The 20,659-nt window shown below is 39.9% G+C and overlaps 1 protein-coding gene across 5 annotated transcripts; it reads left to right on the top strand.

The window, feature by feature from the left end:
* Window positions 1-4,196: 4,196 nt before the first annotated feature.
* Window positions 4,197-20,040, top strand: HMCES (5-hydroxymethylcytosine binding, ES cell specific). 5 transcript variants are annotated; one of them, XM_070738405.1, is made up of 7 exons: window positions 4,197-4,478; window positions 7,325-7,535; window positions 11,065-11,208; window positions 13,199-13,318; window positions 15,363-15,532; window positions 16,780-16,972; window positions 18,549-20,040. In XM_070738405.1, exons 2-7 carry the CDS (start codon window positions 7,353-7,355, stop codon window positions 18,750-18,752), a joined length of 1,014 nt encoding a protein of 337 aa, XP_070594506.1. In that variant the 5' UTR covers window positions 4,197-4,478; window positions 7,325-7,352; the 3' UTR covers window positions 18,753-20,040. The 5 variants fall into 5 exon arrangements, with proteins under 5 accessions (XP_070594506.1, XP_070594503.1, XP_070594508.1 ...); XM_070738402.1 differs by having other exon boundaries at window positions 4,429-4,803; XM_070738407.1 differs by lacking the exon at window positions 4,197-4,478 and adding an exon at window positions 4,635-4,844.
* The last annotated feature ends 619 nt before the right edge of the window (window positions 20,041-20,659 follow it).

Genomic DNA, 20,659 nt, shown 5'->3' with positions numbered 1-20,659 from the left:
TTAATTTGTACTTTAAAAAATAATATCTGTCAGATTAACAAGATATGACTTGAGCAATATTCCAAATTTGCTCTGCCTACAATGTCTAATTCCAGAGAAAAGTCGGAAGAGGCAGAGAAATATATCTAAATTGTGTAAAGGATGAGAGACCATTTTACACAGGGATGAACATATAATACAACACTACAAAGAAGATAGAGATCAACATAGGTAAAGAAATATTCATGGAAGAATAACTATACAAAAAGACCCCCCAGATTGCTGATAGACATAAAGCTAGATTCAAATATTTTGGAAAGTGTACTCCAAAAATATTGCTGACCACAAAGCTGCAAGAGTTGATGAAATGCCTGCAGAACAGTTTAGAAATCTCCAAACCTTACAGCTTGTTGACTCTTTCATGAAATTTCAGATTGTTCATCAACCCATAAACATTATGTGAAAATACTTGGGGGAAAACCTGGGGAACCCGAGTTTAAAATCTCGCAAAATTATGCTGCTAATACACTGCTTGTAATTGATAAGCAAATATGGAAACATTTGAGGTCAGAGAACTGAAAAAGATCAAGCTGTAGTCTAGTATCCAGTAAAGCAATGTTTAAAAAGTTCCAGCTACCTCTACTGCAGAATTTGTATGGTAATCAGCAACAGTAAAAATGGAATATGGAGCAATTAATTAGTTCGAAATTAAGAAAGGAGTATGACAAAGTTATATATCTGTGATGGCAAATCTATGGCATACATGCCATAGATGGCACATACAGCCCTCTCTGTAGGCATGTGAGCCATTATCCCAGTTCAGCTTCACCGTGCACGTGCCTTCCACCGACCAGCTGGTTTTCAGGCCTCTGCCGCACATGTGTAGGGAGAGGACATATTTGGATGACATGCATGTGTGAGAGTGGGACACACGTGGAGATCACACACACAGTGCATTATGGGTGTGTGCGCACATTCTTTTGGAACTCTGCTGAAAAGCTTAGCCATCGCTGTTATATACTGTTAACTTATTTAACTTAAATGCAAATATATAAAGAGAAATGCTGGACTAGAAAAAAAAACAATTCAAATGCTGAAAGAAATACTGTGCATTACTAACAACCTGAGATATGCAAATACATTGGTACCTCAAGATACGAACCCCTCGTCTTACGAACAACCCGAGATACGAACCCGGGGTTCAGAAAATTTTTGCCTCTTCTTACGAACTTTTTTCGTCTTACGAACGCCAAACCCGAACTTCCGGGTTCGGCGTTCGAGAGGCTGCTGGGAAGCCCCCCGGCTCTTTTAAAAGGTGACAGCCGGACGGCGGGGCTTCCCAGCGGCCTCCCGAACACCGTTTGGCAAAAGTTCGGGTTCGGGAGGCCGCTGGGAAGCCGCAGGATGACAGGCAGGGGAAGCGGCGTGGAGCAATGGGAAGCTGAAGCCGCCGGCGGTTTGAGCCTCCCTTTGCCCCACGCTGCTTTGCCCTGCCTGTTGTCCTGGGCGAAGTGCTGGGGAGAGGGAGTCAGGAAGGTCCTCCTGCTCCCGCCCCCCCCCCCAGCCAGGCCGGAGCAGCGTGGAGCAAAGGGAGGCTGAAACCGCCGCTGGCTTCAGCTTCCCATTGCTCCCCGGGCGGCGGCAGACTGCCTTTGTATTTTTGGCTGGGGGGGGGAAGCAGGAGGCGCAGGATTGGGCCGGTGGTGGGCGTGGGGCGAGGCAGCAGGTCAGCATCCTGGGCGGGCAGGCAGCGGGCGAGGAGGCGGGGAAGCCGGCGGCTGTGGCAGCTGCTGCAAGAGGCTTCCCCGCTCCTCACCGTTGGCCAGCAGAAGATCGCTCTTGCCCGGCTTCCCCGCGAGGTATCAGGTCAGCATTCTGGGCGGGCGGGCAGTGGGTGAGGTGGGGGGAAGCCTCGCGGGGAAGCCGGGCAAGAGCGATCTTCTGCCGGCCATGGGCAAGCGGCGGGGAGTCGCCCATGGCCGGCAGAAGATCACTCTTGCTGACCTGATGCCTCGCGGGGAAGCCGGGCAAGAGCGATCTTCTGCCGCCCATGGGCAAGCGGCGGGGAGTCGCCCATGGCCGGCAGAAGATCACTCTTGCTGACCTGATGCCTCGCGGGGAAGAGCGATCTTCTGCCGGCCATCGGCGAGGAGCGGGTCAGCATCCTGGGCGGGTGGGCGAGCGGCGGGGAAGCCGGCGGCTGTGTCAGCTGCTGCAAGAGGCTTCCCCGCCTCCTCAAAGCAGCCTCCCAAACCCGAACTTTCGCTGAGAAGCCCCGCCACCCGGCTGTCACCTTTTAAAACAGCCGGGGGGCTTCTCAGCAGCCTCCCAACGCCGAACCCGGAAGTTCGGGTTTGGCGTTCGGGTTCAGGAGGCTGCTGGGAAGCCCCCCCGGCTGTTTTAAAAGGTGACAGCCGGGCGGCAGCATTTTTTTGCGGGGGTTTTTTTTGTTGTTGCACGGCACGGATTAATTGACTTTACATTGTTTCCTATGGGAAACAATGTTTCGTCTTACGAACCTCCCCCTGGAACCAATTAGGTTTGTAAGACGAGGTATGACTGTAATTCCATTTTGGCTGCTGAGCAGAAGCAAAACTTTAAGAGCTGTTTTGTTGAAGGTGAAAGAAGAACCTTCAATCAAAGATTATTTAAATCTTTCTTGCTTCCAGCAAGCAGATTGATACCATTAGCACAAGGGTGTAAAAGCCCATGACCGCAATACGGCCCATGGGGTACTTAAATATGGCCTGCAGGCCTGCCCTGAAAACAATGGTGCCTCTGCCAGTAAAAACAAAGCCTGGGCGAGCCACGCATTGGCTCCTCGAGCTCTGTTTTCACTGGCAAAGGGCTGCAGGTAGCTATTGTGGCCGAAAATGGTGCATCAGAGTAATGTGGAGGGGCGTGAACACCCTGGCAACGCCCGTGCCCCCCCCCCAAGGTCAAACACAACCCTGATGTGGCCCTCAGTGAAACTGAGTTTGACACCTTTGAGATTACTAAATGGCAGCCCAGTGCAAATGGGTGAAGAATTAGTACAGTGATCTTTGACCCATGACCTTCATTTAGCGACTAATCAAAGTTATGGCAGACCCTGAAAAAGTTACACACGACCTGGATTCAAAATTGTGATAGCTGCCCCCCTCCCCAGTCACATGGCTGCATTTTGGATGCTTGGCAACTGCCCCACATTTATAACTATCTGCCGTGCCCCACAGTCCCATAACTGATTTACTATATTTTTCCCAGAAATCACCTTTTACTTCGTCTCCAGTAAAAAAATCCTCATAGCAAACAATGGTTTGCTTAACTACCGCTTTATGTAATGACCACTGAAAAAAAGGTGGTAAAATCAGGCATGGTCACATGTTAACTCATTTAATGACCATCAGGACTGAGGACTGAAATTGCAGGCTCAATTTTAGCTCTAAGTTAAGGAGTATATATATCTTCCCGGGCTCCAAAATTTGAGATACACTTTATCATGAAATAAAAGGCATCCGTTTCTTGGGAGAAAAATTAACCTATCAATAAAACACCTGTATTAAAATTAAATCAGCAATGTTTCAACAAATTTCACTATTATAGGTCTACTGTATATTCGGTTTGCATAGAAAATAACTTAAGAAGTTGAAGCATGTATCTCCAATATTAATGCATGTATCTTGCAGAATGCTGCCTCATCTATTCTGTGATAGGAACAAAATTAATTTCGTAGCTTATGGAAATGATTTGTATAACAGTTTGCAAAACACTGAATGCAGACAAATTAAATTTACGGTGTCGGATATAGATATTGAGTCTATTTTAAGGAAGTGTAGAAGTGAATTGGTGAAGTGTTAGCTCTCCTGTGCATCAAACCATGAACTGTTTTTTTTCCTGTGGCAAACAGAATAATTACGATTTCACTTTGTATAGTTTTACACTTAAATCAGCTCTTCTGATTTATTTTTATAAATCAGCTCTTCTGATTTAAGGGTGGAAACTATGGTAAAAACTATAGGGAGAGTTCTAAGGACAGATCTGAGGCATGCTTACTGAATATCCTGGGCTTAATTTTCTCCATAAATTATTACAAGAAAAAGCTGGAGGCAAATTGACAACATGCATTTAATTATAACCTTCAGCTACAAAATCTGTAGATATGAATGTTGGCGGCTGAGTTAGAAATGTTTATTCACATGTATCCAGCAGTCATTGGTGTTTTGCAGCCCTAAAGTATTGTAGTTCTGACACAAAGGTTACACAGGGACTTAGAATACTTCTGGTAAAGCCTCTGCGAAGTGAGAGAGAAACAACATATACAGTAGTGGCTGTTTATTAGTAGATTTATGTCTATATGTCATTGTAGAAGAATCCTGTCTTGATTTCTGAACCGCAATTCCACCAAGGACCACCTAGATTCAAATTCCGAGTTCTACCATTCCGTTGGGAATAAAGTTAGGATTCTTTTCGAGCCGGAGAGTTGGAGGCTGACCAGACAAACTTGCTGTGCGGTCCAGGTTCGCTTGACATTAAAAAAATATTAAGTTTTCTGAATGAAAACTTGAGTGCAGCGCCCACCGACCGAGAAATCGGCGCGTCTTCGGAGACGAGGCGGAGGCCTCGCTCGCGCTTCAGTGACGCGGCGTGTTTGTTGTGTGTGTGCGTGTGGGGGGGGGAGAAATTGGTGCAAGCCGCGGAGCGGGTGACTTCCGAGGCGGTGTTTTGAAAAAGAAGCTGAGCCATAAACGGGAACCCTGCAATATACACCCCCACTCAAGCCGGACAAGCCGACCGCCAGAAGCGAAGGGAGAGGAGCGCTTGGAAGGCGGGAAAAGCCCAAAGGCAGGAGGCGCCTGTTTCTTTTCATCGAGCTTTCCACACTGGTCAGGATTGAAATCCGGGAGGCTGCGGTGGGGGCTGGGATGTGGAAATGGCTTCTGACGTGTTAAGGGGGAGACCTTTTGTGTAGTTGGTCCCGGTGAGCACCGTATCCCTTCCTCTCAAACACGGGAATCTCCGGCAGGAAAACGGCCTCGTCCCTTTTCTTGCTAGCTTTCTTGCAAGCGCTTGGCTTAGGCTCCTTTTGGCGCCCGCACAAGGAAGGGAGAAGGAAGGAAGGAAAAACGGAAGGTGCTGTTATAATAAGGAGATACTTAGATGAAGTATGAGGAGATTCTTAAATGAAGTATCTCCTACGTGTTAAAAAAAATATCTTTTTTTAGATGGAGGAGATACTTAACGGTGGATCAGAGGGCGTAATTTAGGGGATTTCCGGAGAAGCTGAATTAATGATTGACGTTGGTCTTGCCTGTGGAAGATAAGAGAACAGGGATTTCTTATCAAAATTGGCCTTTTCAGATGGGTCGGCTATTTCAGGATTGCAGGTTAAGGAGGAAAGAAAAATTAATGCCTGACTTGACACTTCTGGAAGGTGTTGTTTCATCCATTTGTGTTGAGAAAAATGTCAGGCTGTTTCTACTCTTAAAGCTTATTATTCACTTATTAATCACTGAGGAGTTTAGCAACATGAGGAAAAGTCAGCGAGATTTGTAGAATAGCAATAGTATTTAGACTTATACAGTATACCGCTTCACAGTGCTTTACAGCCCCCTCTAAGCAGTTTACAGAATCAACATATTGCCCCCAATAATCTGGGTCCTCATTTTACCCACCTGGGAAGGATGGAAGGATGAGTCAGGCTTGAGTGGTGGTGAGCTCAAGTAGTAATACAGTGGTACCTCGAGATACGAGTTTAATTCGTTCCGGACCTGGGCTCTTAAGTCGAGCAGCTCTTATCTCGAACGACTTTTCCCCATAGGAATTAATGTAAATAATTTTAATTGGTTCCAGCCCTCAAAAAACTCACAAAGTTAGTCTAAATTATGCAGAAAGACATGTTTTTAATGAAGAAATGTACATGTACATATAAATGAATAATGAAGTTTCTTTCACTTAACTTGTAAACTTTCTTAAACTTTTAAATTTACATATGTTCAACTTCTCTGCCACCCAATCCTGTAGGACAGAGGTCCCCAACCCTTTTTGCACCAGGGACCGGCTTTAAGCGATCAAGAGAGGAATGGGTGAATGAATGGACAGAGGGTGGGAAGGAAGGAAGGAAAGAGGGAAGGGACAGGAACAGAGGAAGGAAGCAAGGAAACTTATGAAAGGGGAGAGTAAGAGAGGAATGAGTGAAGGGAGGGAGGGAGGGAGGGAAGAAGGTGGGAAGGAGAAAGAAAAGAAGAAATAGAGGAAGGGAAGGTAAAAGAGAGAAAGAAAAAGAGCAAGAAAGAAAGCAAGAAAAAAAGAAAGAAAGAAGGGGAAGGGACAGGAACAGAGGAAGGAAGCAAGGAAACTTATGAAAGGGGAGAGTAAGAGAGGAATGAGTGAAGGGAGGGAGGGAGGGAAGAAGGTGGGAAGGAGAAAGAAAAGAAGAAATAGAGGAAGGGAAGGTAAAAGAGAGAAAGAAAAAGAGCAAGAAAGAAAGCTGCAAGCACCCCCCCGAGCCCCCCAGGCCGGCTGCAACCTTTTAAAACACGCGTGCCGCTTCGCAGCTGTCTCCTGAAGCCGAACGCGGAAGTTAGCGTTTGGCTTCAGGAGACAGCTCCTTGGCGCTTGTATCTCGAATTTCGGCTTGTAAGTAGAACAAAAATATCTCTCCCCTCCCAGCTCTTATCTCGAGTTGCTCTTAAGTAGAGCAGCTCTTATGTCGGGGTTCCACTGTAATAGTAATATATTAGATTTGTATGCCTCCCCTCTCCGAGGACTGGGAGAGTAGTTTTACTTGAATCAAGTAAAAAGTAGTTTTCTCCATGGGGGGCTTTGCCTGTGGGGAGTGAGATCTTTCACTTTATCGGGCTTGTCCTCTTTTAGGTAAATTTCCCCTTTAGAATAGAATTCTTTATTGGCCAAGAGTGATTGGACACACAAGGAATTTGTCCTTGGTGCATATGCTCTCAGGGCACATAAAACAAAATATACATTTTATTTATATAAATTTATTCATAAATTTATTAATTTGATTGCTATTTCTTTTATTGTTGTGCCTAGAGTTATTGCAAGTTGGGCAGTGTACAGGTTTAGTTAAAAATAGTAATAACTAGAAATGTAGGAAGTGAATTGATTTCCAGATAAACATGTTCAATTTACAACTTCCCTTAACGGCTTCCCCATTGACTTTCTCCCTATAAGTATCCCCCCCAAACAAAGTTAATAAGCAGGCCAGTGGGATGTCATAAGTTGCTCCCTCTCTCACTGCTCTTTTGCTCAATGGATGGATTGGCTAAGTTAAGTAAATATCTCTGAAATGACGACACAACAGGGTTTGGGTTGTTTAGTATGTTCCTAAAACACTGTTTTGTAGGCCGCTGTTTTGGGTGCACTCTGGAAGAATGTGTGGACGGACAGCTGTTGCTCTGGGAGCAGATCGTATCCGCCGTGCCTGTGCTTATCTCAATAATCGAGGAGAAAGAAAGTATCCTGAATGGCAAAATGCTGACAAATACAGCCCTTCGTTCAATAAGAGCCCACAATCTAACAGTCCTGTGCTTCTCTCCCTGCAACACTTTGAAAAGGTGAATTTCTTCAATTAACTTACGCAATATAACTATTTAAAAATTACAGGTAATCCTTGATTTACAATCTTTTGTTTAATGACCACCCGAACAATGGCACTGAAAAAGGGGACTTACAACCACTCCTCGCACTTATGACCATTGGAGCATCCCTCGGCCATATGATCAAAATTCAAGCACTTGGCAACATGCATCTATTTATCTCAGTTGCAGCATCCCTTAACACCTGCCTTGCTTAGCAGTGGAAATTCTGCTCCCACTTGTAGTCATATGTCAAAGACTACTGGTAATTGTTTGCTGCATTCAGTTTCTATTCTCTGACATTTTTATATTCTACATTCTAATTAAAACTGAATTTTTGTAAAAAAGAAAAATCATAAACATGTTTTGTCTTCTCTGGCATTAGCTTTCTGTTATAGAAGGTACTTACAATTAGTACTATTTCTGTGATATAGTATCAAAAAAGGATTGCTTTTTTAAAATATCAAATTGGACCTATTTCTAATATTTTAGCCATGTTTTATTCAGGATATTAATGCCTATGATACCTTCTCTGAAGCTTTCAGAATAAGGCATGAGAGGAATAGTTTTCAAAGTACCTTTTATTTGCTTCCTACATCACTAAAATAGAGAAAGTTTATCCTTCAAAATATTGCTGAATTCTGAATACTAATCAGCCCAGTCGGTATCATCAATTATCAAGAATCATGGGAGTTGGAATCCATCTATTTAAAAAACCATAGATTATGTTCCTATGGTAAAATAAGGTCTTATTATTGCAGTAGCATATAGTGTTGGATTATGCAAATTCAGAGTGTGTATTATTTTGAGTATACGATGTGTAAAATGATAGATTTAGCGACATAAAATGGCTTCTGGCTGTCTGTTAGGGGGAAATCCTAATAGTAAAAACATAAGAACGGTTAAAACAATGAACGCCCAGTGAATGCTGGGTTCCCCATTACTGCAGGTATTTGAATATCTGGGCTTAAAAATGCTCCAGAAAAGTTTTGACTTCAGGCCTACTTGGCCATTTTAAAGTTGTAAGAAATTTATTTTCAGGTTGTTTAAGAAAATGAGACAAAAATATTTCATGTATCTCCCTCACATTAATGAGCTCGAATATATGTGTTGCTTGTAGATATTGGAGTGACTATGCCACAGGATTACTTAAATGAATCCACCATAACATTTTCCATGGCTTTCAAATATGCATGCTATTGTATTACCTGTTAGATAAACACATACACACAGGTATGAGGGGAGATAATAATAGTGTCCATTTTATAATAATGCTAACTGCTCCAGATTTTGAAAATACTTAAATGGGGCATGATTTTACTTGCAGTTCAAAATATAGATGTTTGGCATTTCAAAATAATGAAGTATCACATCACTGCACACACACAAATTTGAAACCTCACATAAGCATAACGCTTTTTCAAACTATTTCCTCTTTCATTTTCTTGCCTAAATGCTACAGACATTTTAGCAGTTTATCAAATCACAAAGAGAAAAATAAATGAAGTTAATAAAAATTGCCACAGTGACATATATTTTTTCTCTTCCACTAGAAAAAGAAATTACTGATTACTTTTGCTACTTCATTGGAAATTTATCTGTTATGCTGTGCTTCACGGGCAACAACATATAGTAAAGAATATTTTATCCTTAGAGAAAAAGAGATACATAAACAGGATTAGCAACAAGAGGGCAAAACAAAAGGGGAATGGGCACACATAGATAAGCAAATATTTTATTGGTGATTTAAAACATTTGGGATGCAGTGATGGGAAAAGTACCAAACTGATCCATAATGAATTCATTAACGACATAATGAATATGGAATTAGAAACAACATTTTCAATGATTTTTAATATTTAAACTTATATGTGTATTGTAAGATTTTAGACAAACGAAAATGTTGGGCTTTTAAAAACCTGAATTTTAAACTATTTAGAAGTGATGCGCAGGGTAGCACTGAAAGTGAATTTTATTAAATAGACAAAAAGAAGAAATGAAAGCCGTTGGTCTGTTTCAATTGTTTTAACTGAGAAAGGTGCGAGAAATGAGTCATTTAGGTAAGGGAAGATATTTATAAATGCATTGTTTACTTGCACAATTCTTCTGATTTGCATTTGCCTTGTCTGGGCTCAAACCAAGCAAATTCAGCCTAATTAGAACTTGGATAACAGAGCCTGGGAATTCCATGTGTGTTTATTAAAGTTGGAAATTGGAAAAAAACAAAAACAAAGGCAGTATCAATCCACTTCTTTATGTTTGCCAAGAAAACTACACAGAATATCTGTGAAATCTTCAGAAATGCAGCTCATCTTGAAGAAACTTACTTTTTTACCTATGTATGTGGGGTAGGTGTTTTGGAATATATGACTCAGTGTTCACTTCAACATATCTCTAAAATTCCTATATAAAATAACTGAGTTTTTCTAATAAATACCAACAACCTGACTTCCTCCTTTCACATTTTTACAAATTTACATTTTGCCACTCATTCTTTCAATAACTGAGCTAACTAGCTTATTATCCCCCCCCCCACACACACACACACAAACACAAAGTAGGGCTAGCATATCTAGACTACAAAAACCCAGGAGATTACTAGATGATAGCAAAGAGTAAACGTGGTAAACATGTCTGACGTTCTGCAGCCCATCAGACCCCTAACAAAGTCAAAACTCAAACTGCTTATAAGATACAGTATAAATATACTGAAGTACAGTATATTTATTTTATTATTATTTATTATTTGGATTTGTATGCCGCCCCTCTTCAACGGTGAGAAATGGGGAGTTGCATATTCAAGCAAGATGCACATCCTTAGCGGAACCTGTGCACGTGGCAAATCTAATAAATAATAATAACTTTTAAAATCTGATTTTCCCTTTTAAGCAGCTGAGTAATTAAGGTTTTGCTATTGAGAACATATCAGTATTCACAGGAGTGAATGTGCACTGGGTTTTGGAACAGAGCAGGGCTGAAACCAGCAGGTTCTGACAGGTTCCGGAGAACCATAGCAAACATTTGGAGTAGTTTTGATTATTTTGGTGGCTCCAGAGTGGGCTGGGCATGGAGATTTTGCAATAGCAAAACCTCAGGGATGAGGAGAGAATGGTAGGGGTGAAATGCTTCCAGTTCGGGCTTGCCGGTCATTGGAGAACCGGTAGAGATCACAGTACAAGTCGCCACCCAGACACCGCCATTCGGGTCCTTTTATCCTCTGTGCATGCACAGAATGCTTTGCACATATGCAGAGGGTGAAAGAACCCAAATGGCATCTGGGCGGGTGGACAACTCATGCTGCGATCACTACCAGCTCTCTGATGACTGGCAGGCTTGCCAGAATTAGGAGCATTTCACCCAGCCACACCCACCAAGCCACACCCACAGAACCAGTAGGAAAAAAAAAAAAGGATTTCACCACTGGAACATAGCCTTTAATTGTAGAGTAATCTTAATCCTATGTATCTGCATGCTTCTTCACAATATTTCCTTTTCTGGTTTATGAAAGAATGCCAATTCTTCTGAACGTATCCTTGTAGCCATGCGTTGGGGCCTAGTTCCAGCTTGGTTCAAGGAAGCTGACCCATCGAAAATGCAGTACAACACTTCCAATTGTCGGAGTGATACCATGATGGAGAAATCTTGCTATAAGGTTAGTTGTATAGACTTCAATTTGAAAAAAAACCCTGTGTTTGTTTCCTTTCAATCATGACCTTCATGATTTTTGGGTTATAACATGAAAACCGGAGCTCTGTTTAAAATATGCTACCAACATCAAGATGCTGCAGACTCTACTTCTTACTTTTTGTTTTCTGAAAAAAGGAAAAGCCCAGTTAGTGACAGCATTTCAAATGCTTGACAGAATGAAATATTGACTTTTAAGGTAGACCCTTAGAACTACAGTAGTGCAAATAAGTCCATTAAAAACTAATATAAAGGCTGAATATACTTACTTTTTCCACAATGTTCTTTCCTTTTTTGAAGGATCAGATTATTGCATAACAATTAAAAAGAATCAAGAAACGATATACAGTGTTCCTTCAATTTTCGCGGGTTCGAACTTCGCGGAACGTCTATACCACGGTTTTTCAAAAATATTAATTAAAAAATACTTCGCGGTTTTTCCCCCTGTACCACGGTTTTTCCCGCCCAATGACATCATATGTCATTGCCAAACTTTCATCTGCCTTTAAAAAACATTTTTTAAAATAAACTTTAATAAATAAACATGGTGAGTAATAATCTAAATGGTTGCTAAGGGAATGGGAAATTGTAATTTAGGGGTTTAAAGTGTTAAGGGAAGGCTTGTGATACTGTTCATAGCCCAAAATAGTGTATTTACTTCCGCATCTCTACTTCGCGGAAATTTGACTTTCGTGGGTGGTCTCGGAACACATCCCACACGAAAATCGAGTGAACACTGTACATATGACTAAGGAAATATAGTAGATATCCTCCTGGAAAGTTAACTCTCTTTATTCTTCTGTAAACCAACAAATAACCTCAGGTTCGATCTATAGTTATTTGGTAGCTTAAACAGTATTACGGGAAACTGCTTTTACTTATTTTTGGTTTATTTTATCCAGTTGCATTTTCCTTCCTTTTCCCCCCCAGACCTTAAAAGAATTGGGGTAGGAGAATATAAAAACAAGAACTGCTGCAATCTAATATAAACAAATGAGGTTCTTGACCCTTACTTGCTGTTTTATTAATATAATCCTGGAGCATGAATAAAATCCTCAGATATTCTAATTAGGGAATAAAATCTCATCAGGAACAAACCAAAGCAGGAAATACCTTATTCTTTGAATCATTCATGAAACTGGATGCTAATTTCATAATTCAAATTTGAAATGTAATTTATTGAATTAACTGGGAGTCCCACTAAAATCATTTCTTTTTGGGAACTTCCTGGTCTTCTTTGTAAAAGAAGCCTTCTTCTGAAAAGGAAGCTGGTATTCTGAAGAATTCTGGCTTTGCATTCTGACTGAATAAGGCTTTTGAGAATTATTAACCACAAATTAGTCTGATAAATAAGGAGAGCACCAGTGTACGTCCTGCAAAAAATTCAAAACAGTTACCAAAGATTAGCTAATTTAGCTGGGGTCAGGGTGGGGAATACAATTCTTCTTTGCAACAAAGAAATCACTCCTGTATTTTAAGTGATAATATGTTTATTTTCACAAAACAGTGAATGTTGAAGACTTACTATACGGAGGTCAAAATAGTGTAATCATTAAAATTAGAACTTGTACCAACCTGGATTTGAAGGAGAGATGATGGCAAAGTGGAGCACAAGTGTTCACTCATGTAGCGCCTCTTTAAATCATATGTAGTATTCCTTGTCCTGGGATTGAATGGCAGTGGTCAACCAAACACAGGAGCTCTGCAGGAATTATTGACAGTTGTTATGTGAGTGTTACTGTGCATTTTGAACCACCTTTCTCCCTTTGAATCCTGATTGCTGCACAATCCTAATTAAAACTTAGAGTGAGCTCTTGCTCTAAATATGATTTTACAGCCTGCTCTGTGAGATAGTATTATAATCTGCCAGCAACGCTCATAAAATGTATCCTTTTCATGCATTTGAAGTTAGCATTGAATAGATTGCTATTAATCCCCCTCCTCTCTTTTCTCCAAAGGTGCCTCTCTCAAAAGGCAAACGCTGCGTGGTGCTGGCTGATGGCTACTATGAGTGGCAACAAAATAATGGACAAAAGCAGCCATATTTCATTTACTTTGCCCAAACTGAGAAGGAAATGGTACAGTATAACCTTATTGCAATCATTATATTTCATGCTGATGTTTCATTGATATTTTTAAAGCTATCCACATAAAAGATTATTGTTACTACTATTAATATTAAATTTATCAGATAGAAATGGATGGAACTGTGCCTTTACATTTCCCCCTTTTTGTCATAGCTGCTACAACTCAGATGGTTATATATTATCCTGCTTGTTTGAAGACTGTTGAATTGAGGAAATGTAATTCTAAGCATACATTCCACTTCTTGAAACACTTTTTTCAGTCCCTGGGCATTTAACAATTCCAAATGTATCATTGGTAAACTGCAATAACCTGGCACTTATACACAAATCAGCTTGACGTTTCCAGGACAGTTTAGAATAATGAATAAAACTATCATAGCGTTAAAACTATCATAGCGTGAATACAAGTTCTTGATGTGGGAAATATCTGGAAGGACAAACAGAGCCTGTTGCCTGGCATTTAAAAGAAAGTAATATAGGCACAAAGCAAAATTCACTGAGGAATGGTGGTAATACAACTAAAATGGAGCTGTAGTGGCGCCGTGGTTAGAATGCAGTTTTGCAGGCTAACTCTGCCTGCTGCCAGGAGTTCAATCCTGACCAGTTCAAAGTTGGTTCAGACTCCTATCCTTCTGAGGTCAGTAAAATGAGGACCCAGATTGTTTGGGACAATATGCTGACTCTGCAAACTGCTTAGAGAAGGCTGTAAATCACTGAAGGGATTTGCACTTGGGGAAAAGGAATCCTCAATCTGAGTATTGTATTGGCAGTTCTGTGTTAGCAAAAACTTCAGAAGAAAAGGATTTAGGGGTAGTGATTTCTGACAGTCTCAAAATGGGTGAACAGTGCAGTCAGGCGGTAGGGAAAGCAAGTAGGATGCTTGGCTGCATAGCTAGAGGTATAGCAAGCAGGAAGAGGGAGATTATGATCCCGCTATATAGAATGCTGGTGAGACCACATTTGGAATACTGTATTTAGTTCTGGAGACCTCACCTACAAAAAGATATTGACAAAATTGAACGGGTCCAAAGATGGGCTACAAGAATGGTGGAAAGTCTTAAGCATAAAACGTATCAGGAAAGATTTAACGAACTCAATCTGTATAGTCTGGAGGACAGAAGGAAAAGGGGGGACATGATCGAAACATTTAAATATGTTAAAGGGTTAAATAAGGTTCAGGAGGGAAGTGTTTTTAATAGGAAAGTGAACACAAGAACAAGGGGACACAATCTGAAGTTAGTTGGGGGAAAGATCAAAGGCAACATGAGAAAATATTATTTTACTGAAAGAGTAGTAGATCCTTGGAACAAACTTCCAGCAGACGTGGTAGATAAATCCACAGTAACTGAATTTAAATATGCCTGGAATAAACATATATCCATCCTAAGATAAAATACAGAAAATAGTATAAGGGCAGACTAGATGGATCATGAGGTTTTTTTTCTGCCGTCAGACTTCTATGTTTCTATAAGTGTTATTGCTAAAATTATTAACCTCGCTACACATGACAAAAACTTGGAAGACAGGTTAAGCTGTAAACAGCTTATCAAATATCTAATAAAGTTATTTAAATTGTATTCTGAAATCAGTAATAAGTTCCCAGCACCTGATTTTAGCTACTAAAAATGGGTAAATTATTTGTGAAGACCTTTTTTTCATGATATTCAGTTTTTGAGCAGTTTTCAAAGACAAACCTACAAATGATATTATATAGTAATCTAAGAAATTATCATAACCCGGACTGGCAAACAGATTTAGGTAATTCACAAGCTTAATTTATAAAATTAATTCCGTTTCAGAGGAGCCATTTTGTTCTCTGGTATCAAAACCTTGAGTTATGAGTTAAATCTCAGTTATTGTGACACAATTACACAGCAGTAACAGATTCAATAGTAATTTGATGTTCCATTCAATTATAATGGTATTACTTAAGGATTAATAAACCGAAGTTTATTTATAAGAAGAGGATAAGAGATCTAAATATGCGGCGCTTGTCTGTTTAAAAGGCAATCCTGTGCTGTCTTGTCTTCTGCAGTTCACCAAACCAGAAATGGAAGATGAGGTTGAAGATTCAAAAGGAAGGAAGTTGCTTACCATGGCTGGGATTTTTGATTGCTGGGAGCCTCAGAACGGAGCAGAACCATTGTACAGTTACAGTGTCATCACAGTAGGGGCATCTGAATGTGTAAAATCCATCCATCACAGGCAAGAGAGACATAACTTGAGAGCGCTTCTCACAGAACATACTGTAAAATGGAGTAATTAAAAGTTAATGCTTGATAGATTGCACTTCCTCCTATCTATTTTTTTTCTGTCCCAAAGGCAGTGATGGGCTGCTGCCCCCTTGGGGGGGGGGCAGTGGGGGTAGTAAGTCTATGTACTATTTATTGAATACATAATGTAGTTTATTTATTTTCTTTCCTTCTCTAGTACCTTAGTATGATCCTTGATTACTTTTAAAATAGGAAATAATTAAATAGTATGTTTTTACCCATAAAGCGTTCAATCCTTTTAATCATTATCTAGAACTGAACTTCTATAGCAATTAAAGAAAATTGAGTTACTTGCCTAATCTGTTATCATACTGAACCTTGTGGGTTCAGTACAAAACCTTTAAATGTTACTGTGCTCCTCAACAAATAATGTCTATCATTTGTCCTTTTTATGGCTATTCAAATAATGTAACTTAATCAACTGAAAACGTATCTTGGTCGGTAAGCCACTCCCAGCCAGTCACAGGACCTTTAAGCCACCCCTCCGGTCATATGATTGTCAAGCCACTCCCACCTGGTCACATGGCTAGCAAGCCACTCCTACCCGGTCACATGACCACACCCACACAATAAGCCATGCCCACAGTGTGGTAGTAAATTTTTTTGCAGCCCTTGACTGCCCAAAGGTGCTTTTTCTGGAGGCAACTGGACTTCCTTGTTTTTTCTTTGAAGACGTTTGCTTCTCACCCAAGAAGCTTCTTCATCATTCTTCTGCTTGGATGAGAAGCGAAACGTCTTCAAAGAAAAAACAAGGAAGTCCAGTTGCCTCCAGAAAAAGCACCTTTGGGACAACCATGACCTGAAATCTCTACAGACTTTTACCAGATAGCATGTTTATTTTTAAAGATCAAAGTCAGAATATGAAAGGCTATCTAATCTGATCAGATGGAGGCTTCTTATAAGATGCCTACGTGAAATAGGTAACTGTGGTGATATTCAAATAGCAGTAATAATTAAGCTTTGTTCCAAACCTTCTACATGGTTTGGTCAGTTTAATCGTTGGAGAAATTGAATGGGCTTTTAATGAGGGTGCTGCAATATCAGATCTTTTGTTATTGTTGAATTTCATTTTTAGAATCTGGTTCATAGTGATTTTATGTTTTCTTATTATTACAGATTGTGGATTAGTTCAGGTGTTTTTTCCCTATCACTAAAATCTATATCTTTTGACTTGTCTAGAATGCCAGCTATTCTGGATGGGGATGAAGCAGTTAAGAAATGGCTTGACTTTGCAGAAATACCCACAGAAGCAGCACTTCACCTTATCCAGTCCACAGAAAACATTGCCTTCCATCCCGTGTCAACAATAGTGAACAATTCCCGAAATAATTCATTAGAATGCATTTTACCCATTGAACTGCACCCCAAGAAGGTATGTTTACATTTCCTTTTCTAGGTTATGTTTTCATCCTCCCGATCTATTTTACAGCCCTGTAATTTTATGGCGGTCTCCCATCCAGATACTAGGTATGGCATGACCCTGTTTAGCTTCTGAGATTGACTAAGATGTTGCCACCTACTTTTAGGCTAAGCATCTCTGCGCAAAAGTAAATGTCGCATTAATGTTACTGATTGATTTGGAGACCATGAAATTCAAGTGGAGTGCATTCTGCATCCGTATTCTGTTTAGCAGTTCATAAATTAAAAATATTATTTTAACGTCTTCATCAAACTTCCCTGCATAAATTGGAGTGTGTAATCCCAATGAACTGAAATTGCCCTCATCAAATATAAATTTGTTTTCTTGCACGTAGAGGTTTGGGAATCTTTTTTTCCCCCAGTACAGGTAGTCCTCAACTTATAACTACCCATTTAGTGACTGTTTAAAGTTATAAAGTTATGAGCTGGGGTGGCGCAGTAGGTAGAGTGCAGTACTGCAGGCCACTAAAGCTGACTGTAGATCTACAGGTCAGCGGCTCAAATCTCACCACCAGCTCAAGGTTGACTCAGCCTTCCATCCTTCCAAGGTGGGTAAAATGAGGACCCAGATTGTGGGAGCAATATGCTGGCTCTGTTAAAAAGTGCTATTGCTGACATGTTGTAAGCCGCCCTGAGTCTAAGGAGAAGGGTGGCATAAAAATTGAATGAATAAATAATGGCACTGAAAAAAAGTGACTTACGACAGGTTTTCACATTTACAACCATTGCAGCATCCCCATGGTCATGTAAGCAACATTCAGCCACTTGGTGACTGGCTCATATTTGTGACTGTTGCAGTATCCCAGGGTCATAGGATCAAATTTGTGATCTTCTAACAAGCAAAGCCAATGGGGAAGCCAAATTCACTTTACAACTGTGTTACTAACACCGTTTGTGATTCATATAACAACTGGGCCAAGAAAGATGGTAAAATGGAGCAAAAGCCATTTAACTGCTGTCTCACTTAGCAATGGAAATTTGAGGCTCAATTGTGATTGCATTTTTCAATCACCAAGTCAGAATCTGACATGAAACAACTACCGTATTTTTCAGAGTATAAGAAGCATCTTCCCCACCCACCCCCAAAAGAGGTGGAAATGTCAGTGCATCTCATATTAACAAATACAGCTGTTTCTTGCCTCCCGAAGCCGTGCCTGTGCGTCCCATTTTTGTGCAAAATGGGCCCATTGTTTGTAAAAATGGGGTGCACAGAGGGTTTAAGAGGCCTGCAGAGTGCTCCTAGGGGCTCCTACGAAGGCAAAAACACCATTTGAAAAAAAGAGCGGGGCATTTTTGCAAAAAATGGGGCACTCGGGGTTTAGCAGGCTTGCAGAGTGCTCCTGGAGCTGGGGAGGACAAAAACTTTTTTTCTTACTTACTTCTTTGAAATCTTGGTGCGACTTATACACTGGTGAGTCTTATAGTCCGAAAAACATGGTGAATTATAATATCAAGATTCACTGAACAGGTCTGTGGTTTTGGATGGACTAGTCATAAAAATCTTATTTTTCTTATTTTGTATCTTCCAGAATACCAAGGTTAATGCAAGCAGCAGAGTAATGCTAAACTGGTTAAAAAACAAAAGGAAAGATGACAAGGATGAAGACAATTTACCAAAGTGGTCCAGCCAGTTCATCCAGACATCACCGTGTAAAAAAACTAGTATGGATTTAATGCACCAGTGGCTCAAAAAAGATGGAGAACCTTCTGCAAAGCAACCGAAAAAGGAGTGATAATTTGGTTACATTACTTATTACTGAGCCTGTTCTTAGCCAAAGAGGGCCTTATGTGTTGAGTTATTGCAATATTTAAATCTCCCGATTTAGACTGCAATACAGGTATAATCTATAAATAAATTCTAAGACTCCAGACATGCTTTCTTCCTGATGCTGAGTAAATAAGCTTTGATATTTAACACTTAGTTTCTTTTGTCTGAAACAAATAGGATATAGATGCTAAGTGCAGCATTGACTTGACCTTGCCAATTTTGAAAAGGCAATAGCATTCCAAAACATGCAAGAAAGATGTATTGTTATTTTTTCCCCCTCATCCAAGGACATAAGCAGAGATTTGGTTTGTCATGGTTGCCATCATAGTAGTCATTTAATTCACTTTGTGGATTGCTTCATCTTTTATGGGGAGAAAATAGGTCACTGTTAATGCTGGAGATTTGCTGCTGCTGCACAATGAGAATGATCATTTTATTTTAGTCTGAAACCAGTTCAAATTTTTTCCCCTTTTAAATCTGTTTTGGAAGATGTGGAATGTCATCTACAAGCAATATACAAATATAATTCCTACTGGTTGGGAAGCTATTCCAAAAGGATTTTGATTCACTATTTTGGATTTACTATTCATTCCAAACTTTTGATAGTATTATTTAACAAATTCATCAAAGCTGTAATGATGATCAGGCCACCACTGTAGCCAGTATTTTGAATAGGTAGTAGAGAATAGCAAGGAAGAAAGAACTTTAATCTTGGTAGGGGCTTTTTTGATCAACATAGGTAGCAGTAGTGTTGTTTGTATTTAGAAGTAAAATCGCAATATTGTAAACTAAAGCTTAGACAAAGACAAAATGTCAGCTGTTTACAAGGAGTCACATTGGACTCAAAGTAAAGTGTTGCGATTCAACCTAAGAGACATCAGGACCACTACTGTCAAAAGGGACAGCTAGATGGTTAAAATGGTTCTTCAGATGATAAATCCACCTTTGTGCATAGGATCAATTTATTCCACTCGCAGAGAGCTGGATCACAAGACCTGAATAGGCCTGAAATTCATGCCCATGTATATTCTTCACAAAATCCTGGCTAATGAGAGGGGAGAGTATTTAATTTGTTCATTGGTTACATGGTCGTTCATTTTATTAGGTGTGCAGAAAAATAGTTGGGCTCCAATTATTTATAGTTCCGCTGAAATGCATAAAATATTGTTCACTAAAATAAGGCAAATTTGGGGTGTTTTTAAAAGTTTTAATATATGCTGGTAGTATAAATAAAGATTTTGTTCAGAATTAAACCTACTGGTATTTTGATATAATTAATTTCTATCTTCTAACAACAGCTTTAGAAATAAAAAAGCATTTAGCTATCCTGTTAATAATGTTTGAATGCACACTACAATTCCTACTAAATACAGTAAAATATAATTTACAGTGAGAATTACTGTAACATCTCCCTTATTTTGATATGTAGAAAGTTAGCACTCACCCACCAAATAGAATAGAATAGAATAGAATTGGAATTGAATTTTATTGGCCAAGTGTGATTGGATACACAAGGAATTAGTCTTGGTGCACATACTCTCAGTGTACATAAAAGAAAAAATACATTCATCAAGAATCATAAGGTACAACACTTAATGATAGTCTGGGTATAAATAAGCAATCAAATCATATTAGGAACCAGTCAATGTAAATTGTAAGGGTACAAGTTACAGTTATACAGTCATTTGTGGAAGAAGATGGGTGATGGGAATGATGAAAATGAATGAAATATTCTAAGAAATATTAAAAAGCAGAGTATTATATTTTCCCTAGAAGAGAACCATGTTTCTAAAGACACACTCAGAGTCTCAGCTCCCTGCCCCTACAGGAGATATATATATACAATCAGAATTCTGGGCATTTGATTATATC

Source organism: Erythrolamprus reginae, chromosome 2 (assembly GCF_031021105.1).
Source record: "Erythrolamprus reginae isolate rEryReg1 chromosome 2, rEryReg1.hap1, whole genome shotgun sequence".
Taxonomy (NCBI): Eukaryota; Metazoa; Chordata; class Lepidosauria; order Squamata; family Dipsadidae; genus Erythrolamprus; species Erythrolamprus reginae.
This window is presented reverse-complemented; position numbering and strand designations above follow the sequence as displayed.

What these genes read in the sequence shown, in the direction of transcription:
- HMCES (XM_070738405.1), top strand. Translation starts at nt 7,353, where the DNA reads ATGTGTGGACGGACAGCTGTTGCTCTGGGAGCAGATCGTATCCGCCGT. An exon ending in TGGAGAAATCTTGCTATAAG is followed by an intron (nt 11,209 to 13,198) that starts GTTAGTTGTATA and finishes TTTTCTCCAAAG; the next exon opens with GTGCCTCTCTCAAAAGGCAA. An exon ending in GTAAAATCCATCCATCACAG is followed by an intron (nt 15,533 to 16,779) that starts GCAAGAGAGACA and finishes TGACTTGTCTAG; the next exon opens with AATGCCAGCTATTCTGGATG.